We start from the raw sequence: 18,601 nt of genomic DNA, 5'->3' as shown, positions 1-18,601 counted from the left end.
CGCGGCCCGGGCAGGGCTTGGTGCTGAGGCGGCTGAGGCGGGGTACAAACGCGAAGTGGTTTATTCGGCTGGCCGGCGTAAAATAGAAGTGGTTACAGGGTTGAAATGCGTCACACACACACGTTCAAAAATAAAAATATAAAATCCAAAAGGCGCATGCAAACTCGCTTCTGAGAAAGAACACGCTAAATACTGGCGGTGTGAGCTCTGCAGGAGACAGGAGTGTTTCCGCAAGCTGCTTGTAGTGTCGCTACTTGTGCAGGGTGCAAAGGTGCCACTGGAGCTGGAGCCTTGCACAGATCCCGGCACGTTTCACTGGGTTCCTTGCTCGAGTTCCTCCATGAAGGCAGCGAGGGCTGATCCCGGGGGTGACCAAGCCCGAAACTATGAATGCGGTAACTTGTAATGCAAAGCATTTGTCCGCGCTTAGTCACACATGTCCCAAATGGCAAGCAGCAGCCAGTGGTAGACGCTTCGGGTTACTCATCGCTAGGACCTGGCTCCAGGTCAAGTGGAAAACATCACAACAGGCGTTTCATAAAAAGATAAATGTGCGCAAATAAAACAATGTGTTATGGGCCTGAATGTGGAATCCCATCCGCAGGAAAGTATAAGGATTTCACCAGCTGTTTTAACAGGTTTGGGTTCCCTTCTTGGCAAAGCTTACAAAAACTGTCACAATCTCCCTCCCTTTTTTCAGTCTTTAAACTATTTTAAATTCAAGCATTCAGATACATGCGTTTTTCTCTCATCACTTTTGCATTATTATTCCAAGGAAAATTCTTAAATGTTGCCTTCGGTACTTAAAGAAAAGTAGCCATTTAGCTTCAAAACATCCAGTCCCCCTTTGCTAAGGCTCCTGTTTTGTGCTGCTCAGACACCTTCTATTTTTAAAAAATAATAAGGAAAGAGAAGGTGGGAAGCGAAGCAGCCCAGACCTGAAAGACTGGAGAAAAACGTGTGGCAATCAGTCTCATTTTGCTGCGGGGGACAATGTGCTAGCGAGCAGCGAAAACTCGCTCCTTTTCCTGTAATGATCTCTGCCTGCAGACACAGAGAGGCACGGTCCATTAGGCAGGTAAGTGTGCAATCTCAGGAAGCAGAAATCCCGACCTTCTGCCCGGGGGCTGCTTCGAAGGCACAGCCAGCACAGCTGATCCGCAGATGAGCTGGTTTGATGTCTCAGAGCACCTAGGTGTTCCCTGCCTAATGAAGCGAGTGGCGGTGGGCAGCTGAAAAATCTGCAGGCGCATACAAATCTGAGGATGGCTCCGATTATGGCTCTTTTTTAGTCATGAAAGGGCAGGCCCTGCTATGTAATGGGCATGATGGGGACTGAGAGGAAGCCCTGACCGTGTGCATCCAAAGTCACGCAGCACTTTGAAGTCCTAACCAATGCCCATGCATAGACTGCTGGGCCAAGCACAAATATTTTGCAACATTCTGCCATTTTCTTCTCAGTGCTGTAGAAAACCCCATAAAATTACCTAAAATGCAGTTGGACAGAAAGGGGTGCTCTCCTTTCTGTCAGTTCCTCAGTTCTTTCAGTTCCTCATTTGCAGGATTTAGGATTTAGTTGGAGTATGTACTAATGGAAAGCCAGGTGGCGTGGAAATTGTGTGATTTGAATGGGACTGATTAAAGCATTAAATATAAGCTCTTTAGGAGCGTTACCAGTGCAATCCTGGCTTATTTAAACGAACTAAGCTTCTTAAAAGTGAAACTGCTCTTAAATGAATAATACTGTTTCAGGTCCAGTTCTGACAGGACAGGCTTTGTTAATTTATTTTCACTTTTAAGTCATTCCTGATTCTTGGGTCTCATGTAGGAACTCCCATTACATTTTGATTTATTGTGGCAGTTAAATCTTTACCGTCAAACTTCCTTATGTAAGTCCAAAGCACCAGGAATATTTTCTCTGTATTGGGAGGGAGATAGGAATGGGGGTAGGGAGAGAGAAAGCACTCACCAAACCTGATCCTGGCCCCAAAATACCCCCACTCGGAATGAAGAGGCACCAGGTAACGCCAAGCTCTGATGCTGCTGCCACACACACGGGATTCAGGAGTCACAAGCATTCCTGATGGACCTATTCCCGGCCCTTCTGCTCCTCCTTTCTCCTTACTGTTCTCACTTAAAAAGTAAAACAACAACAAATTCCTACCAACCTTGAAAAAAACTACTATGAAGAAATACAGACATGAACTAGAGGGGGTTGGATTGCACCATTTGTATGTGAAGGTCACACTCCCACTGTCCAAAGCCAGATCTAAGATCTGATTTATGCTAATATCCTGTCAAGCCATAACTAGGCAGGAAGCTTGTCACCAAAAACTACCAAAGACACATTTCCAAAGGCACTGAAAGTTAATGCAAGCCATTTGATTTCTGCCTCTGACAATCTCTACTGGCTACTGCAAAGTAACAGGCTGAGCGCATTCAGCTCCAGAAAGGTGCATGGGTACCTACCAGTTGTAACAGACTAGCAACGTTTTCCTAGCAAGACTCCTGTGGAACAGGGCAATAAAAATAGGTTTAACACTTTCAGAGATCATGGGGAAGGCAAGATAGTCTCATATATTCTTCTCCTTTGAAAAAACAGCCCTTGCCAAGAGGACAAGTGAGGAGATTTATAAACACCCTCTCCAGGGTGTCCTAAGTCCTTGGACTGCTAGACTCAGCACCATGTACTTGTACTGTCTGCCTTTTGGTTAAGGTTTCTGACCTAGTGGATAATGACATGGGATGTGCTCCTGCCATCAGCCCCATGAAGCTGACACAATACTGGAGGGAAGCCCCAGCAGGTCAGGGTCTGGCTTTGGTAGGATACGGCTTTTACGCTCGCAAGGCCATGTCCAAACACTGCTGACACACAGGGCCAGGGAGTGACTGGTCACTCACTCCTGCACCTCTGGGCCTTCTGCAGCCAGCCCCTGTCCTTGACCCCACTCCTCCAGAGCCTGCTGATGTCCTTCCTCTTCCCCAGCTACGTGGCTCTGCCCAGCTCCCCAGAGCACCTGGCAGAGCCACAACATGAAGAAAGGCCTTGCATGAGCGTAGCTCTGGACTCTGTCTCCAGCATCTGACGAGCAAGCAGCCAGAGCCCTATATGGCACTTTCTACAGTCGGTGCAGAGCCTGATAAATTCACCCCTGGGAAGACAAACAGCCTGTAGCATTCCTGGTTTGTAAGAGGGAAGGCTTGAGCCAGAGAAACGAATAGGCTTGACTACCACTAGGTAGTCAGAGTCCAACCCGGACTCGATGAGCTCCTGATCCTTGCTGTTGCTTCAGATCAAGCTCCATGTTTCCTTCTGCTGTCCCCATAAGCCTCGATGAGGAGACTGGGTGCCCCAGGAAGCAGACACAAGCTTGTGAAACACACACCAGAGGGCACCCTGAGGGACATAGCAGAGAGGAGGTGCTGGGACAGGAGAAAACTTAAAAAACCACCAATGATGTTTGTGAATACAGCTCTGCTGTGGCTTGGTACACCCCACCCTGCTGGGGAAGCTGCTCCTCAGGGTCAGAGGAGGCTCTGGTACCACCCACGGTCCCACCATGGGGTCCCACCTGCCCGGGCCTGATGCTGCCACACAGCCAGAAGCCCCAGGGGTGGCAGCCCCTTCCAGCCACTCTGCCAGGCCAAAGCGAGCACCCATCGAGGTGAGCCATGGCTCCTGGGCCAGCCGAAGCCACAGCATCTCGAATGCGTCCTCGTAAGGCCTGCGTGTGGCCCAAGAGGCACAAAGTGGCCCATCGGAGGCATTTGGTAAGAGTCCAGTCTTATCTGCAGCCAGAAAGCGAAGGCAGATGGGCTTCAGTGGGCTTCAATACCACAGACTATAATAAATGTTGACCTGTGCAAATCTCCACGCTGAGAAACAAAACCAAAGCAACTGGCGAAGGAGAGGCGGCAAACAAAACGCTGCATCTGCCGTGCCAGGATGGAAGGCACTGAGCCCGGCTGTTTCGGTGGAAAGAGGATGAGGCTCGCTGCTGGAAATGCCAGGCAAGGCCTGGGGAAGACACACGTCCCTCCCGGGTGGCCAGGCAGCACGCAGGCAGCCACGTGCCGCACACCGGTTGCCGGCGAGGGAAGGGGGCAGGCAGCATCCCTCGCGCTGCTCTGCCAGAAACCGGCGGGCACGCTGCACTCCGCGTCCCCGGGGTCACGGGTGTCCCCTCTTCTGCCTCTCCTGCCACTCGCGTCTCAGCACCGCGATCTCCTGCCCGTACCAGTGGTGCAGCTTGGCGAAGCAGGCCGTCTCCGGTGACACCGGGCTCTCCTGCAAGGCGGGCGAGAGGCCGGCCGCCGGGGACCCCGCAGGGCTGCCGGCGGCCGAGCGCCGGCGCGGAGGCAGAGGTGGGGGCTTGGAGTGCCCCCCATCGCGCTCGGGGCCGCTGCCCCAGGTGGAGTAGCCGTTCTCCAGGATGGCGGGCTTCTCCTGCACGGGCAGCAAGGCGGGGTTGGAGAGGTGCCGCTTCCTGCCCGAGGACCTCCGCGGAGACTTGCGGCAAGCGGCCAAGCTTGTGCAGGCCTCCTCCAGCTGCTTCTCCAGCTCGCGCACCACCAGCCGCATGTAGTCGAAGCTGGCCCGCGACAGCGCCTTCACCCAGGCCTCCATGGCAGCCTGCCCGTCGGCCACCAGCACGTAGGCCTTGGCGCCGGCATCGTCGAAGCGGATGGCAAAGGCGAACTCCTCGGCGGCCTCGCAGAGCTCCACGGTGCAGCCCTCCAGCACCACCAGCCCCACGGGCTCGCGGCTCTCCCGCTCCTCGAAGTAGAAGAGGAGGTTGCCCTTGAGGACGAACCAGCGGCGCTGGTAGGAGGTGCCATGGTGGGCATGGTGGTGGTGACGCTCCACCCGCTTGCGCAGGAAGCCGGCGTGGTCGGTGGGCGAGTCGCAGGTGGCGTAGTGAGCCACGCTCCGCTCGTTCAGCTTCATGGCCCCGCGGCCGCCCCGAAGCGGGGAGCAGAGGGGGAAGAGGCCGGCTCAGCGCGGTGCGGCGGGACCGGTGACTGCGGGGACGATCACCACAGCCACACCTGCCTCCTCCAGAGATGTCAGCACCGCTGCTTTGTTTCTTACTCCGCCACTGACCCACTTTGCAGGTTTTTTATGGAGCCGACTGAAGAAATTTGTGAGGCGCTCACGTTGCTCTCTCCTCTGTTGCAGGACTGGGTGAAGAGGGCGATTTCAGACCTGAGACCTCCGGGACCTCCATCTGAGCACCCACGTCTACGGCGAGGACCAGGCGGCCCCCCCGGCCTTCCAGCAGTGTCACCATGGCCCAGGCTGCCCCTGGCTGTGTCGGGTTAAGCTGTGCTGGCCGTGAGGGTCAGACCGCAGCTCCTCGTCCTCCTCCTCCGGCCGCTCGCTTCCCCGGCGAGCGCCTCCGAGGCTCCACCACGCCGAGCCCCATCCCTGGTCGGAGGAAAGGAGAGAGTCACAAACAGCTGGGAGCTGAAACAGCGAGGCTCTAAATGGCTCATAGCACAAATAATAAAAAAAAAGTGGGGAGCGGCGGGCGGCTGTGGGAGGCAGTGGTGGGGGACCCAGGGCACGCTGCGCCGGGACACGGGCACGGCTCAACCCACGGCAACGCCTCTGGGCTCTGCTTCCAGCTCCCGCTCGGCTTTTAGGCGAAAAAACAATAAAATAAAGAGTTAAGGAAGGGCTCTCCCAGCCGCGCTTTATGCTGTTCCTGCAGGACCACAGCCCCCAGCCCCCCCCGGGCTCCCTCCCCTGGGGCAGCGCTGTCCCCCCGCCTGCCCCCCCCGTGCCCTACAGCCCTGCCCGGCCCGGCTCCGCTCACCTCGGGCCCCGGCAGCCCGGCTGGGCGGCTGTGTGCCGGGGGGGCCGGGGGGGCCGGGGGGGCCGGGGGGGCCGGGCTTTCGGGAGGCGGGCGCGGGCGGTCAGGTGATGGGGGCGGCCCCATAGAGCGGGGCCGGGCGGCGGAGGGGCCCCAGAGGCGCTGCCCTGCTCCGGGGGCACCCAGGCGGGGATGGGGGCGGCGGGGCCCCGGCTCCTGCTGCTGGGGGGGGTGCTGGGGGGGCTGCTGCTGCTGCCCGGCCGCGGGCTGGACAACGGGCTGGCCCGCACCCCCCCCATGGGCTGGCTGGCCTGGGAGAGGTTCCGCTGCAACGTGGACTGCAGGGACGACCCCCAGCACTGCATCAGGTCAGCCGGGGACAGGACGGTGGCCATGGGGCGGCTGGTGTGGTTGGGGGGGGTCCCCAAAGCGAAGGGCATAGGGTATCGTGTCCCCCTAGTCGGGGATGAGGTTGCAAAGGGGCCCCCATAGCCTTGGGGGGCGCAGCGCGGTGACCCCCGAGCCCCAGCCCGTCCCCTCGGGGCATGGCAGGGGCTCAGCGCAATGCCTGCCCGCAGCGAGAGGCTCTTCTTGGAGATGGCAGACCGGCTGGCGGAGGACGGCTGGCGGGAGCTGGGCTACGAGTACGTCAACATCGACGACTGCTGGTCTGCCAAGCAGCGGGACGCCCAAGGGCGGCTGGTGCCCGACCCCGAGAGGTTCCCCCGGGGCATTAAGGCCCTGGCCGACTACGTGAGTGACCCCCCTGTCCCACCGTGGAGGCTGGGCAGACCCCTTGTCCTCTCCTCACAGCCCTCCTCTCCTCGCAGGTCCACGCCCGAGGCTTGAAGCTGGGCATCTACGGAGACCTGGGCACCCTCACCTGCGGGGGCTACCCGGGCACCACGCTGGACCGCGTGGAGCAGGACGCGCAGACCTTCGCGGAGTGGGGGGTGGACATGCTGAAGCTGGACGGGTGCTACTCGTCAGGCGAGGAGCAGGCGAAGGGTAAAGGCTGCCTCTTTGGCCAGCGTTTGTCCCTGCTTCAGTCGGGGTGGCCGTCCATCTGATGGACAGTTGGTCGGCTTCGGTTCCTCCCTCACATCTCTTCTTCTGGCTGTGCGCACCGCAGCCACGGGGTAGAAGCTCCTCGTGGGCAAAGAGGAGGTTTTGGGGGAGCCCTAGAGCCAGTGCAACACGGGAAGCCGTGCAGGTTGCTGCCGTCCATCTCCTTCACCAGTCTGCTGCTTCTCTCCCGAAGGCTACCCAGAAATGACGAGGGCCTTGAACGCCACAGGCCGCCCCATCGTCTACTCCTGCAGCTGGCCGGCATATCAGGGGGGGCTCCCGCCCAAGGTGAGGGTTGTCCTGCCTGTCGTTGGCTCCCCTGGGCCATGGGGGAGCTCTGACTGCGTGCCCATGTCCTGCACCCCTTACTGGTTCCCCCTAACCTTGACAATCCTGCACCAACAGCACTTGTAATGTCCATTGAGACTTTAAAGCATTACTTATTTATTCTCCCTTTTGACTCCCACACTCTTTTCCAGGTGAACTACACCCTCCTGGCCACGATCTGCAACCTGTGGCGCAACTACGGCGACATCCAGGACTCGTGGGATAGCGTGCTCTCCATCGTGGACTGGTTCTTCGCAAACCAGGACGTGCTGCAGCCAGCAGCCGGCCCCGGCCACTGGAACGACCCGGACATGGTATTGCAATGAGCCCATCACCCCTCGAGTGTTTTTGGCCTTCCCTGGCGCAGCCTGAGGGGGAGATAGCGATGAAGCAAAGGGTGTCCTGGCTCAGGGGAAGCGGTAGCACATGTGAGGTTTCCCGAGCTTGCTCCCACCGAGCGGGCTGCAGCATCACGGGGTGCTAACCCGAGCTCCTAACCCTTTTCTCCCTCCCCTTCAGCTCATCATCGGGAACTTCGGCCTCAGCTACGAGCAGTCACGCTCCCAAATGGCCTTGTGGACCATCATGGCAGCCCCGCTCCTCATGTCCAACGACCTCCGCACCATCTCCCCAGCCGCCAAGGAGATCCTGCAGAACCGCCTGATGATCCGCATCAACCAGGACCCCCTGGGAATCCAGGGGCGCAGGATCGTCAAGGTTAGGGGGAAGGCGTACGTGTCTGGGAGAGCAGAGAGCAAGCGAGCAGCACCGGGTGGGAGGCAGTAACGAGGGGGGCAGAGAACCATGATTTTTTTTCCTTGAGTTCACTGCAAGTCAAAAACGTTCTTATCCCCCAAGAGCAGAGAGGGGTAAGGCAAGGCTCTTCCCCCTGCTCCCTCCCCACAAAGGGAGGGCCAGAGCTAGCTCTGGCAGCTCTGCCTCACCTACTCATCCCCACCCCTAGGAGAAATACCGTATCGAGGTGTTCCTGCGCCCGCTCTCCCAGGCCGCCAGCGCCCTCGTCTTCTTCAGCCGCAGGACGGACATGCCCTACCGCTACACCACCAGCCTGGCCAAGCTCGGCTTCCCGGAGAAGGCTGTGTATGAGGTGAGCCCTGCTTTCACACCGCGCCTGCACCCCCTCCTTCCAGCTTTCCTTCCTTTTGACACCGGCTGTGGTTTGGGCACGGAAATCGGGACACCGCGGTGAGGGTCCGTGACACCCCGCAGCACCCCCCTGTCTCTCCCAGGTGCAAGACGTGTACAGCGGGAAGGTGACCAGCGGCCTGAAGGCTGGAGACAACTTCACGGTGGTCGTCAACCCCTCGGGGGTGGTGATGTGGTACCTCTACCCCACGGCGCTGTGGGAGCAGCCCTGGCGCCTTGTCCAGCAGCAAGCCCCCTGCGGGGGTGCCCGGCCGCTCCTCCTCTGAGGGGGCTCGGCACCTGGGGCTGTGGGCCAGTGCCGGGGCGCTCAGGGAGCCCCTGGGGTCTCTCCCTTTGCTGCACAAGTGCCTTCTGCTGGTGCAAGTGGCCGGCCGTGTGCTGGGCGCTCCTCCGGTGTCACCTGATGATTTCTACTTAACCCATGCAAAGCAGTTCTCGTGACTCCCTCCTGAGGGCATGCAGAGCGTGATTCCTCTGTGATTGCAAAGCACCCGGAGATCCTCCTGGGGCAGAGGAGGCTCCCCTGTGGCCTCAGGGACCAGACGTAGCCACCTTCTTTCCTTCGCTATAATCAGCTTGGCTTAGAGTACAGGGGCTCAGCAGGGCTGCACCCTTCTCAGGAACCCTCTGTGAGAGCTCCTGGGGCCAGGATGGCCCTGCAAAGGGGACGGGGCAGCTCCCTGCTGTGCTGGCTTTGCTTCTGCTACCGGGATCCCAGAGATAGCACTGCCACAGCCTGCTGTGCGTGCTAAGAAAACCCCAAACAAAACCCAAACATGTGCGTCAGCGCTGCACTGAAGCCGCTTTGGGGTCAGGTGACAGCAGAGCACAACCCCAAGTTGGCCACGCACAGCCCCAGCTGTCCTGCTGTGGCGTAACCAGGCACTGCCGAGCTGTGGCGTGCTGAGTGCTGGCTGGGAAGGGCTGATGCTCCTCTTCGGTGGGCTCCTGACTTTAGGAGCTGGTCACAGGTGCCGCCAAACTGCATGCTGCATCTCGTTCCTGTAGGATGTTCCTCTGCCAGGCTGAACACTCCTGCGTTTCTCAGGGAAAGGCTCCTCCTCCTGCCCAGGGCAGCTTCACGCACCGCTCCACTATGAGGAGGAGCCCGCACAAATAAGCCAAAGGGGCTCAGCGGGAGCGGTGGGACGAATGCTGCAGCCCCAACCCTGCCTGCCCCATGCATCCTACAGCTCAGCTGAGCCATGGTCTCCCCAACAGCCCCAGGGATGGGTGCAGCACTCCCCAAGCTCACCCCGTCAGGGTGCAGGCTGATGCAAGATTAAGCGTCAGAGCAGGGAGCTACCCCGTCTTGAGTTGGCCAGAAAAGGAGCTTCCTCTTTCTACTCAGAAACACAGAAGGGTGGGGAGTCCTCTCCTTGCAGGACCACAGGGCTGATTCTAGCCTCTCACAGTCTTGTGGTGCAGCAGCAAGGTACTGGACATGATGCTTTGCAGTACTGAAAAGAAACAAGTCTATTTCATGTCTGTACAGGAGCCGGCTTTGTTTTTGTAATTTTTGACAATTCCGCTGAAATAAAAGGGAAGCAGGTCGCAGACCGAGTTTCGCATTTATTCAGCCCCTTGGTTAGTGGAGGCGTTTAGGGTCGGTTCCTCAAAACAGGAAGAACTGCAGCAAGAAGGAAGTGGCTTCCTGTGGGACGGGGCTGATGCAGAGGGAAACTGGCTTTGCCAGTAGTTGCACCACGCTCAGCAGGGCACCAGATTTTCTTGGCACAGGAAACCCGGATGTTACAGTCCACAACCAGGTGCCCTTTTCCTTTACCATGCATTTATTTTTCCTTTACTAGGAAAAAAAAAAAAAGCCCACAAACCTACCAGCTAGGTAGGAGATTCTCTTAAAGATAAGCCTTTCCTCAGGCAGTGAACATGCACAGGAGAGCCACAAATACCACATCAGTGAGCAGGCGGGTGGTGACACCAGCCCTGCTAAGGGCAGTGTTGTGCCTGCCCACAATTACGTGCCAGTTCTGGAGAGCTGGCCAAGAGCAATGCCACAGGGAAAGAGGATGAGCTTCTGTGCCCCCTTCTCTCCATTACTTGGTTCCAGCCCCACCTTTGCCACACAGCAGGACCAGCCCGCAGCCCACCTGAGAACAGCAGCCGTGGTTTTGTTCCAGGCCTCTGTGCAACAGGCAGGCACGATGAAGGTCGACACAACACACACACACACCACTGAGCAGGCAGCTCAAGGTATCAACACTTCTGTATTAAAGTGCAATTCAAAAGTTACAAACTTTTTCTGTTTTCTTTTAAATACAGAGTCATTAGAACATCTCTAAAGGTGTTGTTAGATAAGGAAATTTGCTTCCCCCCCATGGAGGGCTGCTTTAGGAATTCAAACAGAGAAGTCACACAAGCCTGACACACAGGAGAGCCCTGGCACCCAGGTAAAGAGGGAAAACGCCCCTTCCCCTTCACTGTGAAGGTAGGAAGGCTGCAGGAAAGAAGTACAGTCACCCCATACGTAAAGATCACGAGGGTCTCCACCAGACTAGAGAGGTTCCCGTCGGAGCAGGTTTAATGGCACTGTGCCCTACGGAAGGAGGAAAGGTTGTGACAGAGCAGCCACATCCCCTGCGAGAGCTGAGCGTCAGTAACACCACATCAGAGGCCGCAGTTTCCAGCGGCGTGGGCACTGCACCCCTGAGCAAGCAGGTTCCAGTCCTGAAGCACTGCCCTTGATGCTGCGTGGACGCAGGCACGCCTGTCTTGGCTGTAACAGCCCGAGGAAGGGACAAAGGCCGCTTCTCCCCAGCAGGGTGGCACAGGCTTGCTCAGCAGAGGGAGCCAGGGCTGCAGGACCTGTCTCCTGACAAGGCCAGTGCCAGGTTGTCTTCCTAACGTAACAGATTTGGCTCCGAGGCAAGCAGCCTCCTGCTCAGCTCGACTACATGAGGCGTGAAGAAAGCTCTGTGACACGGGATCGCTGCGGAGATATGGGACCTGCTTCTGGGAGAGCGAACAGAAGGAAGACTGCAGAAGGATTTGCACGCCTGCCGATCTCAGCCCGCTGCTCTGCGGCACACCTTTGTTTGCTTTTCTCTTCAACGTCTAAAAGGCAGGCTGATTTTATGGAGTCACTGTGTTTCCAGTTACACTTCTCACAGCTCCTCTGCCATCAGCATCTGAAAACTGACTACACGCAGCCTGGCTTCGCTGCACATCAGAGACCTGCCAGCAAACACACTGTGTCTTCAGCGATCAGTCAGTACAAAGAAGTGTCTCACACCTGAGGAGGTGACATCAGGCAGTGCTGGCTCTCCACAGACAGCAGTGAGTGCAGCACCTCACCTCCACTTACCGCCCTATTTTGCAAGGATTTAGGTTAAACGGGAAAGGAGATGGTGAAAAGCTAGCAGAGAATCTGCTGCTTCCAAAACAGGTGTGTCTGTGCCCAGAAACTCCTCTTGCTATCAGCAGTGCAGTAGGATGTTCCATCCCAGAGCTTGTGCTGAGCTGATGGGTTTGGCCTCACCACGCTGGGGCCCATCCTCTTACACCACCAAATGCTTCAGAGTCTCTCAGGATGTGTTTCAGGATCGGGATGGTCTCAGGATCATCCCGTGACTGTTAGTCCAGGACACAAAAAGTGCTCCCAGCATGACACAGGATTTCCAGAGTCCCATCTCACGCTGAGCTGTGCCACGGTATAAGGAAAGTTAACACCTTTCTGGGCTACCCAGGAGTCTATGCGAGAAACTTCATGGCTTTCTACACTTTTCTTCTTTGGTGGTGCTTCAGAAGAAGTTAAAAGTTTGGCATTCCATGTAGTTTTACTCCAAAATGCCAGAGCCTTCGTATTTTACTCTCAGTGATGTGGTCTACTGGTTTTAAAAGTCCATCTCTCTCCTCATGCCAAAGGCAGAGCAAAAGGTTAGTGCTTCAACCCCGTGAGATAAAGCAAAGAAGCAGGAAAGTGCTGTCGTTCTGCCTTGTATTGCCACTGACTTAATGTTTAGGAGGGCAGGCGCCCAGCTGCCCGGCACTACTTACACTGTATATACACAAAGAGACCTAGAGGCGCGCTAACCGATGGGTAGGAACAGCCAAGTTGTCTTCAGGGAGAGAGAGCGCGGGAGGCCGGCTGCAGTTCCCTGTGTTAGTTGTTCTTCTTGTCCTCAGGAGGCGCGTAAGGAGGTGGCTGATCCTGGAAGGAGGTACAGCAGTCAACATCCCTGCTTTGCTTTATGAAGAGCTCATATTTATGCAGCCGAGGGCACAGGCAGGCCGGCTGTCACCCACCACACGCAGGCTACAGCCCACCTACCGGCTGCCACTGCCTGCACCGTGACAGCCCAGGGAAAAACATGTAATAAAACCCAAATACTCGCATCCTTAAGTGACCCACTCATCTTTCTCTCCCCTCACTCTCACCCAGTACAGAATTAGAGCACTTTGTATTCTCTGGGCACGTGCAAGTCTTTTGTACGTTCAAAAGTGAGATGAATACTGAGATTCAGATGGATTAATCTTAAAGCCCTCCTCTTTCTTTCTTGATCAAGGACTGGCGCTATCATCCACGCCTCCTCCCAGGGGGTGCATGCTTTCTGTGCATTTTCAAAACGAAGGCACTCCAGGCTTTACTAGGAAAGCAAACTCCTGGCTGTATTGCTGATGGAAGAGGGAGCGGGCACACACAGGCACAGTGCTTACCATGGGCATGTAGACACTGTGTGGGTTGGCAGGGTTGTAGTACGCACTGGAAGCAGCTTCCATGGCCTTACTGTTGCCTAGGAAGGAAAGAAAAGGAGCAAGCATAGGGCATGCCCATCTCACCTGCCTTATGCAGCCCCCCCAGCCCTCTCGCTCAGCTGCAGCTCATCTGAGGAGTCGACAAACACCCCAAGAGCCAGCAGCAACCACAGCAAGCTGGCTTTGAATTCAGAGCAATTCAGGAAGGCTGCAAACTGGCTAGTGCTGACCATGAGCTGCACAATGAGGAACTGAGTGCCTTGCCAGCCCCCATTATCTCAAATAACAGATTAAGATGACTTTGAGCTCCTGCAGCAACAGCTTCCCCATGCCAGCCATGCCCCCAGTGTCTCCCACGGCCCAAACCCCCAAGCACCCTGCTGCACCCCGGCCCTATTTACCTGGCATCCCCGGGGCCGCCCAGGCTGCGGGAGGAGGTGGGGCTGAGGGTCCTGCAGGAGATGGCCCAGAGTAGGGGGGAGGAGGTGCCATGTACGGGGGGTTCATGTTGGGGAGTGGTGGGTAAATACCTGCAAAGAGAGGACACCAGACGGGTGCTTTAGACTGGGGCAAGGGTAGAGGCAGAGAGCAAGCTCCCAGGCCCAGCAGCAAGCAGAGACGCACAGCTGTGATCAAGAACACACGACAGATTTCGTAAGGACAAGAATCCTCAATGGAGACAAAGCTACAGCAACCCTCACCGCTGCAGCAACACTTCCCTACAGCTAGCAGCAAAGCGCCCCGCCGCTCCTCATCACGCGGCTTCCGTACCTGGAGGCTGGGCGTACGGATACCCCATGGGCTGCGGCGCAGGTCCGTAGGCGTTCGCTGGAGGTGGTGCATAAGGGTACGGGCCATTTGGGGCTGGAGGAGGAGCATAGCCCCCTGGTGCAGGTGTGTAACCCCCTGGTGCAGGTGCGTAGCCCCCTGGAGCAGGTGCGTAGCCACCCGGAGCAGGAGCGTAGCCCCCTGGAGCAGGCGGGGCGGGTGCATACCCCCCGGGTACAGGCGTGTATCCATAGCCAGGGGTCTGGAGAGGAACTCCGCTGGAAGCTATGGGGCAGACATTTAGTAAACCAGATGTCCTTTTGTTATAACTGAATGTATAGAATAAAGAGGAAAAGGTCCTGTTCATGCAGCCCCATTTCCTGTCATCTACGTTTTATAGATGCTGAGTGCACGGTCCTGGCGCAGTACTGGGTTGGAAAGCATTTAGATGCGGTCTCCTCACTGCAAGCTCACAGGGAGCTAAAGGAAACCAGCTGCAAAAACACCAGCTGTCAGCCAACAGCTCACGCACAGAGCTCTCACAGCTGGAAGAAAGGGCTGTTCTACACAAGGGTCAGTACGGTGGTTTTTGTTTTTTAAACTTCGTATCAGAACAGAATGTACATTTTCCTTTTGAAAGCTTTAAATAGAAGTTAATATTATTATTTTAAAATGTATTTTACCCTTCTCCAAATGTGGAGATGTTAATTTGCCCCATTTCACTCCATGATTAGAGAACTGGGTTGATGTTAGGTACACGGATGTACCTAACGTATGCCACCCCACAAGCACAGATTCCAGAATATCACTTAGAAAAGCATTAGGATAAAATAAAGAAAAAGGATTGGAAGGAAAAACAAAAGGTCTCCTGGAAAACAAAAAATATATTGTTATGGAAAATGTATAGGGTGCCCCCCAGCCCACAAACTTCAAAGAGTGCCATTCTTTAACCAGCTCAGCCAACCATGGGGGAACTGCAGCCTGAAGATCCCTTACCACTAGAGGCAGCTTTGAACATCAGCTGTCCAAATTCAATGGCTCCTCCGCTGTTGAAAGTCAATTTAAATGTCCCCTGTCCTTCCCAGCCACCTAGGAGAGAATTGGAATTGAAAGAGACTATTAACCTCCTCAGTATCCGTCAAGACAGCAAAACAGTTTAGCAAAAACAATTAGCAAAAAAATGGCTGCTAATTCTATCAACATCAGTGGCTGGCAACTTGGTCTCCTGCCCAGCCTTCCAGGTCAAGGACGGGAAAACAAGCACAAGCAGAAACCAAGTAAACACGATATGCAGAGCAAGACAAAAGCTACAGGATTAAATAAAAGCCATCCTGCAAAAGTCAGTTACCAGCTTTGGGGGCAGGCAGTAACACTGAAAGTTCAGCAGACCTGGGTTACCTTAGTCTGGACAAGCAAACTACGCTGCAGTAGCTACACTGTCCACCTGTCCCTGTGCATGTGAGCACAATTCAGTGGTCAGCAGAAGAGAAAAAGACTTGTGACACTCAGGAAGATTTCAGTCAGCAGAGCACGGGCACGTACCTCCTGGCTCGGCGTGGATCTGTCCTTTGATGTAATTGGCAGAGAAAACAGGCTGCTCAACAGAGCACTCCTTCACCAAATAAAATGGCATCATGAAGGACAGCATAGGATCCTTGCCCTTTGACACGAAGATCATCTGCAAGACAGGAAGGAACACTTCTGAGTTAGTTAATCAGATACAACGTGGTTGTGGAGTTCTGGCTGTAGTAGCATCTAAAAAGAGGATAATTTACCCCCTATCATCAGTATGTGTTGTGTTGTTTCACAGCCTTTGTGAGATGGAATTCCAAACAGATCTGACAGCATGGCTAACTCACCTGAAGAATGCATGTTCCAACATAGCATACTGCTTAAGGCATACACAGGCATTTGCAGTTCTATTTTTCCATTTTTTTAAGGATCAGCTGTGACAGTTTTCAAAGAGAGTAATACCTCTTGATATATGTAACATATTCTCCACACAGTGATTTCCAGGTTTGTACGTTCCTTTGGAGACATCCAGGGCTGTGACACAGGCAAGCACTGTCCCGTTTCCACTAGCCTTCCTCCTGCCTAGTACCCCCAGTGGTTCCCCTCAGAACAAAAATCACTTCTGTTACCAGCTACGTTTCTTGTCTACAAGCTCCCTGGAGAACAGGGGAGCCCTGTTTGCATCAGACTTACCCTGTAAGGGGTGAGATACAGCATCCCCTTCTTGGTGCCTTTGAAGGCTTCAGGCTTGCCCGTCACGTCACTGAAGGAGAGCTCCACATCCTTGCACTGCTTGAGCACGCTGCAGGAGGAAATCGGACCAGCTGGAGAGACAGCCTCACTGGCAGCTCTGACACATGAACACCCATCACACACTCCCTGAATGTTATCCCAAAATACTAGATCCTAAAGCAGGCCCTCGAGTTTTCCTTTTGGACACACAGGGATGATTTACCCAGAGTGGAAGAATTCCTTCTCTGGCTTCTGACAACCCCTGTCCTCCTCCACAAAGAGAAACTTTAAAAGATAGGAAGAAAAACTGTGTCCAAAACCATCAGGAACTGCTCCCTCTGCTTGGCACGAGCCTCAGCCATGAGATCAGGGTACAGAAAGGGGTGAGCTGCCTGAAACCACAGGCTTGAGATCAAGGCATGGACCCTCAACCTGCCACCTGCTAAAAGTTCTAGACTAAACGGAACAGCCTTGGGTGTGACCAGCTTGCAGTGTGTTTGACAGCAGGAACATTGGAAGTATTTTTTGGTTCGGGAGCGTAAAGAAGAAAAAAACAAAACGTGACTCAACAGAAGCCATAAGAGGCCGGATATAAGTGACTGCGACAGGCTGTGCTGGGCCTGCCCCAGGCACCCGAGCAGGGCAGGAAGCTGCAATTAGCAGGGCCAGGGCATGGAGCAACACCCAGGAGCCCCGCGGTTTCACGAGGCGCGGCCATGAGGGCCGAGCAGCCGCGGCAGCAGGGGCAAACCTGGGAAGCCCGGACACCGGGGGGGGACCCGGGGGGGGCCCGGCACCGGGCCCGGCCCTGACGAGGGGGCACCGGCCGCGCTGGGCCGCTCACCCGGCGCCTGCCCGCGGCGCAGAGCAGCAGGGCCCCGCCCGGCCGCGCCCCGGGACCTCCCCCCGGCGCCCCCCGGTGCCCCCGGCCCCGCACCTCTCCCCGCCGGGCACGACGACGCCGCCCTCCTTGGAGTGGCTCCTGTTCAGCGCCATCTTGCCCCACGCCTCCGCCCCGTGACGTCACGGCCCCGCCCGACACGGCGTGACGTCACAGCGGGGCGGGGGGCGGGAGGCGGGGAAAGGGCGGGGCCGGGGCTTCGGCTGCCTTTTGCCTTCTGTTTTTTACTTTTTTTTTCTTTTTTTTTCCTTTTTTCTTCCTTTTTTTTTTCACTTTTTCTTCTTTTATTTTCCTTTTTTATTTTTTTCTTTTTTTTCCATTTTTTATTTTTTTCCTTTTTTCTTTTTTTTCCTTTTTTCTTTTTTCCTTTTTTCTTTTTTCATTTTTTCCCTTTTTTTCTTTTTTTCCCTTTTATTCCTCTTTTTTTCTTTTTTTCCTCTTTTTTCTTTTTTTCTCTTTTTTCTTTTTCTCTTTTTTTTCTTTTTTCCTTCTTTTTTTCTTTTTCCTTTTTTCTTTTTTCCTTTTTTCCCTTTTTTCTTTTTTCATTTTTTATTTTTTCCCTTTTTTCTTTTTTCCCTTTTTTCTTTTTTCCCTTTTTTCCTCTTTTTTCTTTTTTTTCCTCTTTTTTATTTTTTTTCTCTTTTTCTTTTTCCTTTTTTTTTCTTTTTTCCTTCTTTTTTTCTTTTTCCTTTTTTTTCTCATTTTCCCCCTTTCTTATGGACGACCCCCATCTCCAAGGGCACCTCCCAGGCATAACGGGGCCCCTGCCCCTTCTTGCCCCCCCCCCAGCACAGCACCATCATACACCAGGAGCATTCATTTGTAGGGTTGGGGTCACCCGTTTATGCATCCTTTATAAACAGCCCACCGCAGAATTACAGAGCAGAGCTTAACCCCCCCCTGGTCACAAGCACACCCCAAAAAACCCAAACACATGGGGCGAGCCACAGCGCCTTGTCCCTGCAGCTCAAGGTACGAGCGAGGGAAACTCGTACCAGCAGTGCCAGCTCCATGCCACGGCCCTGGCTGGGCCCAGCGTCACCAAGGTGGCCATACCGGTGGCACATAGCACCGGCAGTGCCTGCCACAGGCAGGGTGACACAGCCCGGTGGTGGCACGGTCCCCATGAGGCAGTGGCACGGCCACCAAGGGCCTGTGTGAACGAGCACCCCCACCCCATGGAGCGTGGCGGGGTGTCCGGGTGGGGGCTCTCACGTTGCACTGGGTTTAACGCGTCGCATGGAGGCTGGCGAGGCTGAGGAGATGTTCCTGGTGGCCTCCTGGAGTGGCCTCCTGGTGGGACGAGCTGGGAGGAGGCTCCTGCGCCACGCTGGGCGATGGGGCTGGCAGGACGGCTGGCAGCATGACCGGGGGGCTTCTGCAAGGCCCGTGTGGTGGTGGTGGGCAGCCCTGAGGAGGCTTCGATCCCGGCGGGGCCTCGGAGGGCTGGTGTGGATGGGGTGGTGGGTGTGAGGGTGTATGGAGCACTGGGAGCCATGAACACGGGTGGTGAGGGGAGTGGAAAGGGCCGGGAAGGCCCTTGTGTCCTGGTGGAGCTGAGAATGGCTGATTTGTATGCATGGGTGGGAGTGAG

General features: G+C 55.5%; 3 protein-coding genes across 3 annotated transcripts; 1 reads left to right on the top strand and 2 right to left on the bottom strand.

The window, feature by feature from the left end:
- Positions 1-43: 43 nt before the first annotated feature.
- PHETA2 (PH domain containing endocytic trafficking adaptor 2) lies at positions 44-5,322 on the bottom strand. The gene has a single exon (XM_027453799.3). The coding sequence runs from the start codon at positions 4,946-4,948 to the stop codon at positions 4,172-4,174; it is 777 nt and encodes a 258-aa protein (XP_027309600.2). The 5' UTR covers positions 4,949-5,322; the 3' UTR covers positions 44-4,171.
- A 607-nt stretch (positions 5,323-5,929) lies between these two features.
- NAGA (alpha-N-acetylgalactosaminidase) lies at positions 5,930-9,935 on the top strand. Its single transcript, XM_027453793.3, has 8 exons — positions 5,930-6,184; positions 6,395-6,569; positions 6,647-6,824; positions 7,078-7,172; positions 7,364-7,525; positions 7,731-7,928; positions 8,176-8,319; positions 8,462-9,935. Exons 1-8 carry the CDS (start codon positions 6,009-6,011, stop codon positions 8,642-8,644), a joined length of 1,311 nt encoding a protein of 436 aa, XP_027309594.3. The 5' UTR covers positions 5,930-6,008; the 3' UTR covers positions 8,645-9,935.
- Positions 9,936-10,587: 652 nt separating this feature from the next.
- WBP2NL (WBP2 N-terminal like) lies at positions 10,588-17,203 on the bottom strand. The gene is made up of 8 exons (XM_038181724.2): positions 17,044-17,203; positions 16,068-16,176; positions 15,405-15,540; positions 14,859-14,951; positions 13,866-14,147; positions 13,496-13,624; positions 13,056-13,132; positions 10,588-12,549 (listed from the first exon to the last, which is right to left on the bottom strand). Exons 1-8 carry the CDS (start codon positions 17,100-17,102, stop codon positions 12,502-12,504), a joined length of 933 nt encoding a protein of 310 aa, XP_038037652.1. The 5' UTR covers positions 17,103-17,203; the 3' UTR covers positions 10,588-12,501.
- Between the last annotated feature and the right edge of the window lie 1,398 nt (positions 17,204-18,601).

This window comes from Anas platyrhynchos, chromosome 1 (assembly GCF_047663525.1).
Source record: "Anas platyrhynchos isolate ZD024472 breed Pekin duck chromosome 1, IASCAAS_PekinDuck_T2T, whole genome shotgun sequence".
Taxonomy (NCBI): Eukaryota; Metazoa; Chordata; class Aves; order Anseriformes; family Anatidae; genus Anas; species Anas platyrhynchos.
Note: the sequence above shows the minus strand (reverse complement) of the source record. Positions and strands in the feature narration are given on the sequence as shown.

Bases quoted from the DNA above. Each gene is read 5' to 3' on its own strand.
- NAGA (XM_027453793.3), top strand. From the start codon at position 6,009: ATGGGGGCGGCGGGGCCCCGGCTCCTGCTGCTGGGGGGGGTGCTGGGG. The intron at 7,526-7,730 runs GTATTGCAATGA...CCTCCCCTTCAG, and splicing joins ACTGGAACGACCCGGACATG to CTCATCATCGGGAACTTCGG. The intron at 8,320-8,461 runs GTGAGCCCTGCT...TGTCTCTCCCAG, and splicing joins CGGAGAAGGCTGTGTATGAG to GTGCAAGACGTGTACAGCGG.
- WBP2NL (XM_038181724.2), bottom strand. From the start codon at position 17,102: ATGGCGCTGAACAGGAGCCACTCCAAGGAGGGCGGCGTCGTCGTGCCC. The intron at 14,148-14,858 runs GTAAGGGATCTT...TCTGCCCCATAG, and splicing joins GTTCAAAGCTGCCTCTAGTG to CTTCCAGCGGAGTTCCTCTC. The intron at 13,133-13,495 runs GTAAATAGGGCC...TTTCCTTCCTAG, and splicing joins GGCGGCCCCGGGGATGCCAG to GCAACAGTAAGGCCATGGAA.
- PHETA2 (XM_027453799.3), bottom strand. From the start codon at position 4,948: ATGAAGCTGAACGAGCGGAGCGTGGCTCACTACGCCACCTGCGACTCG.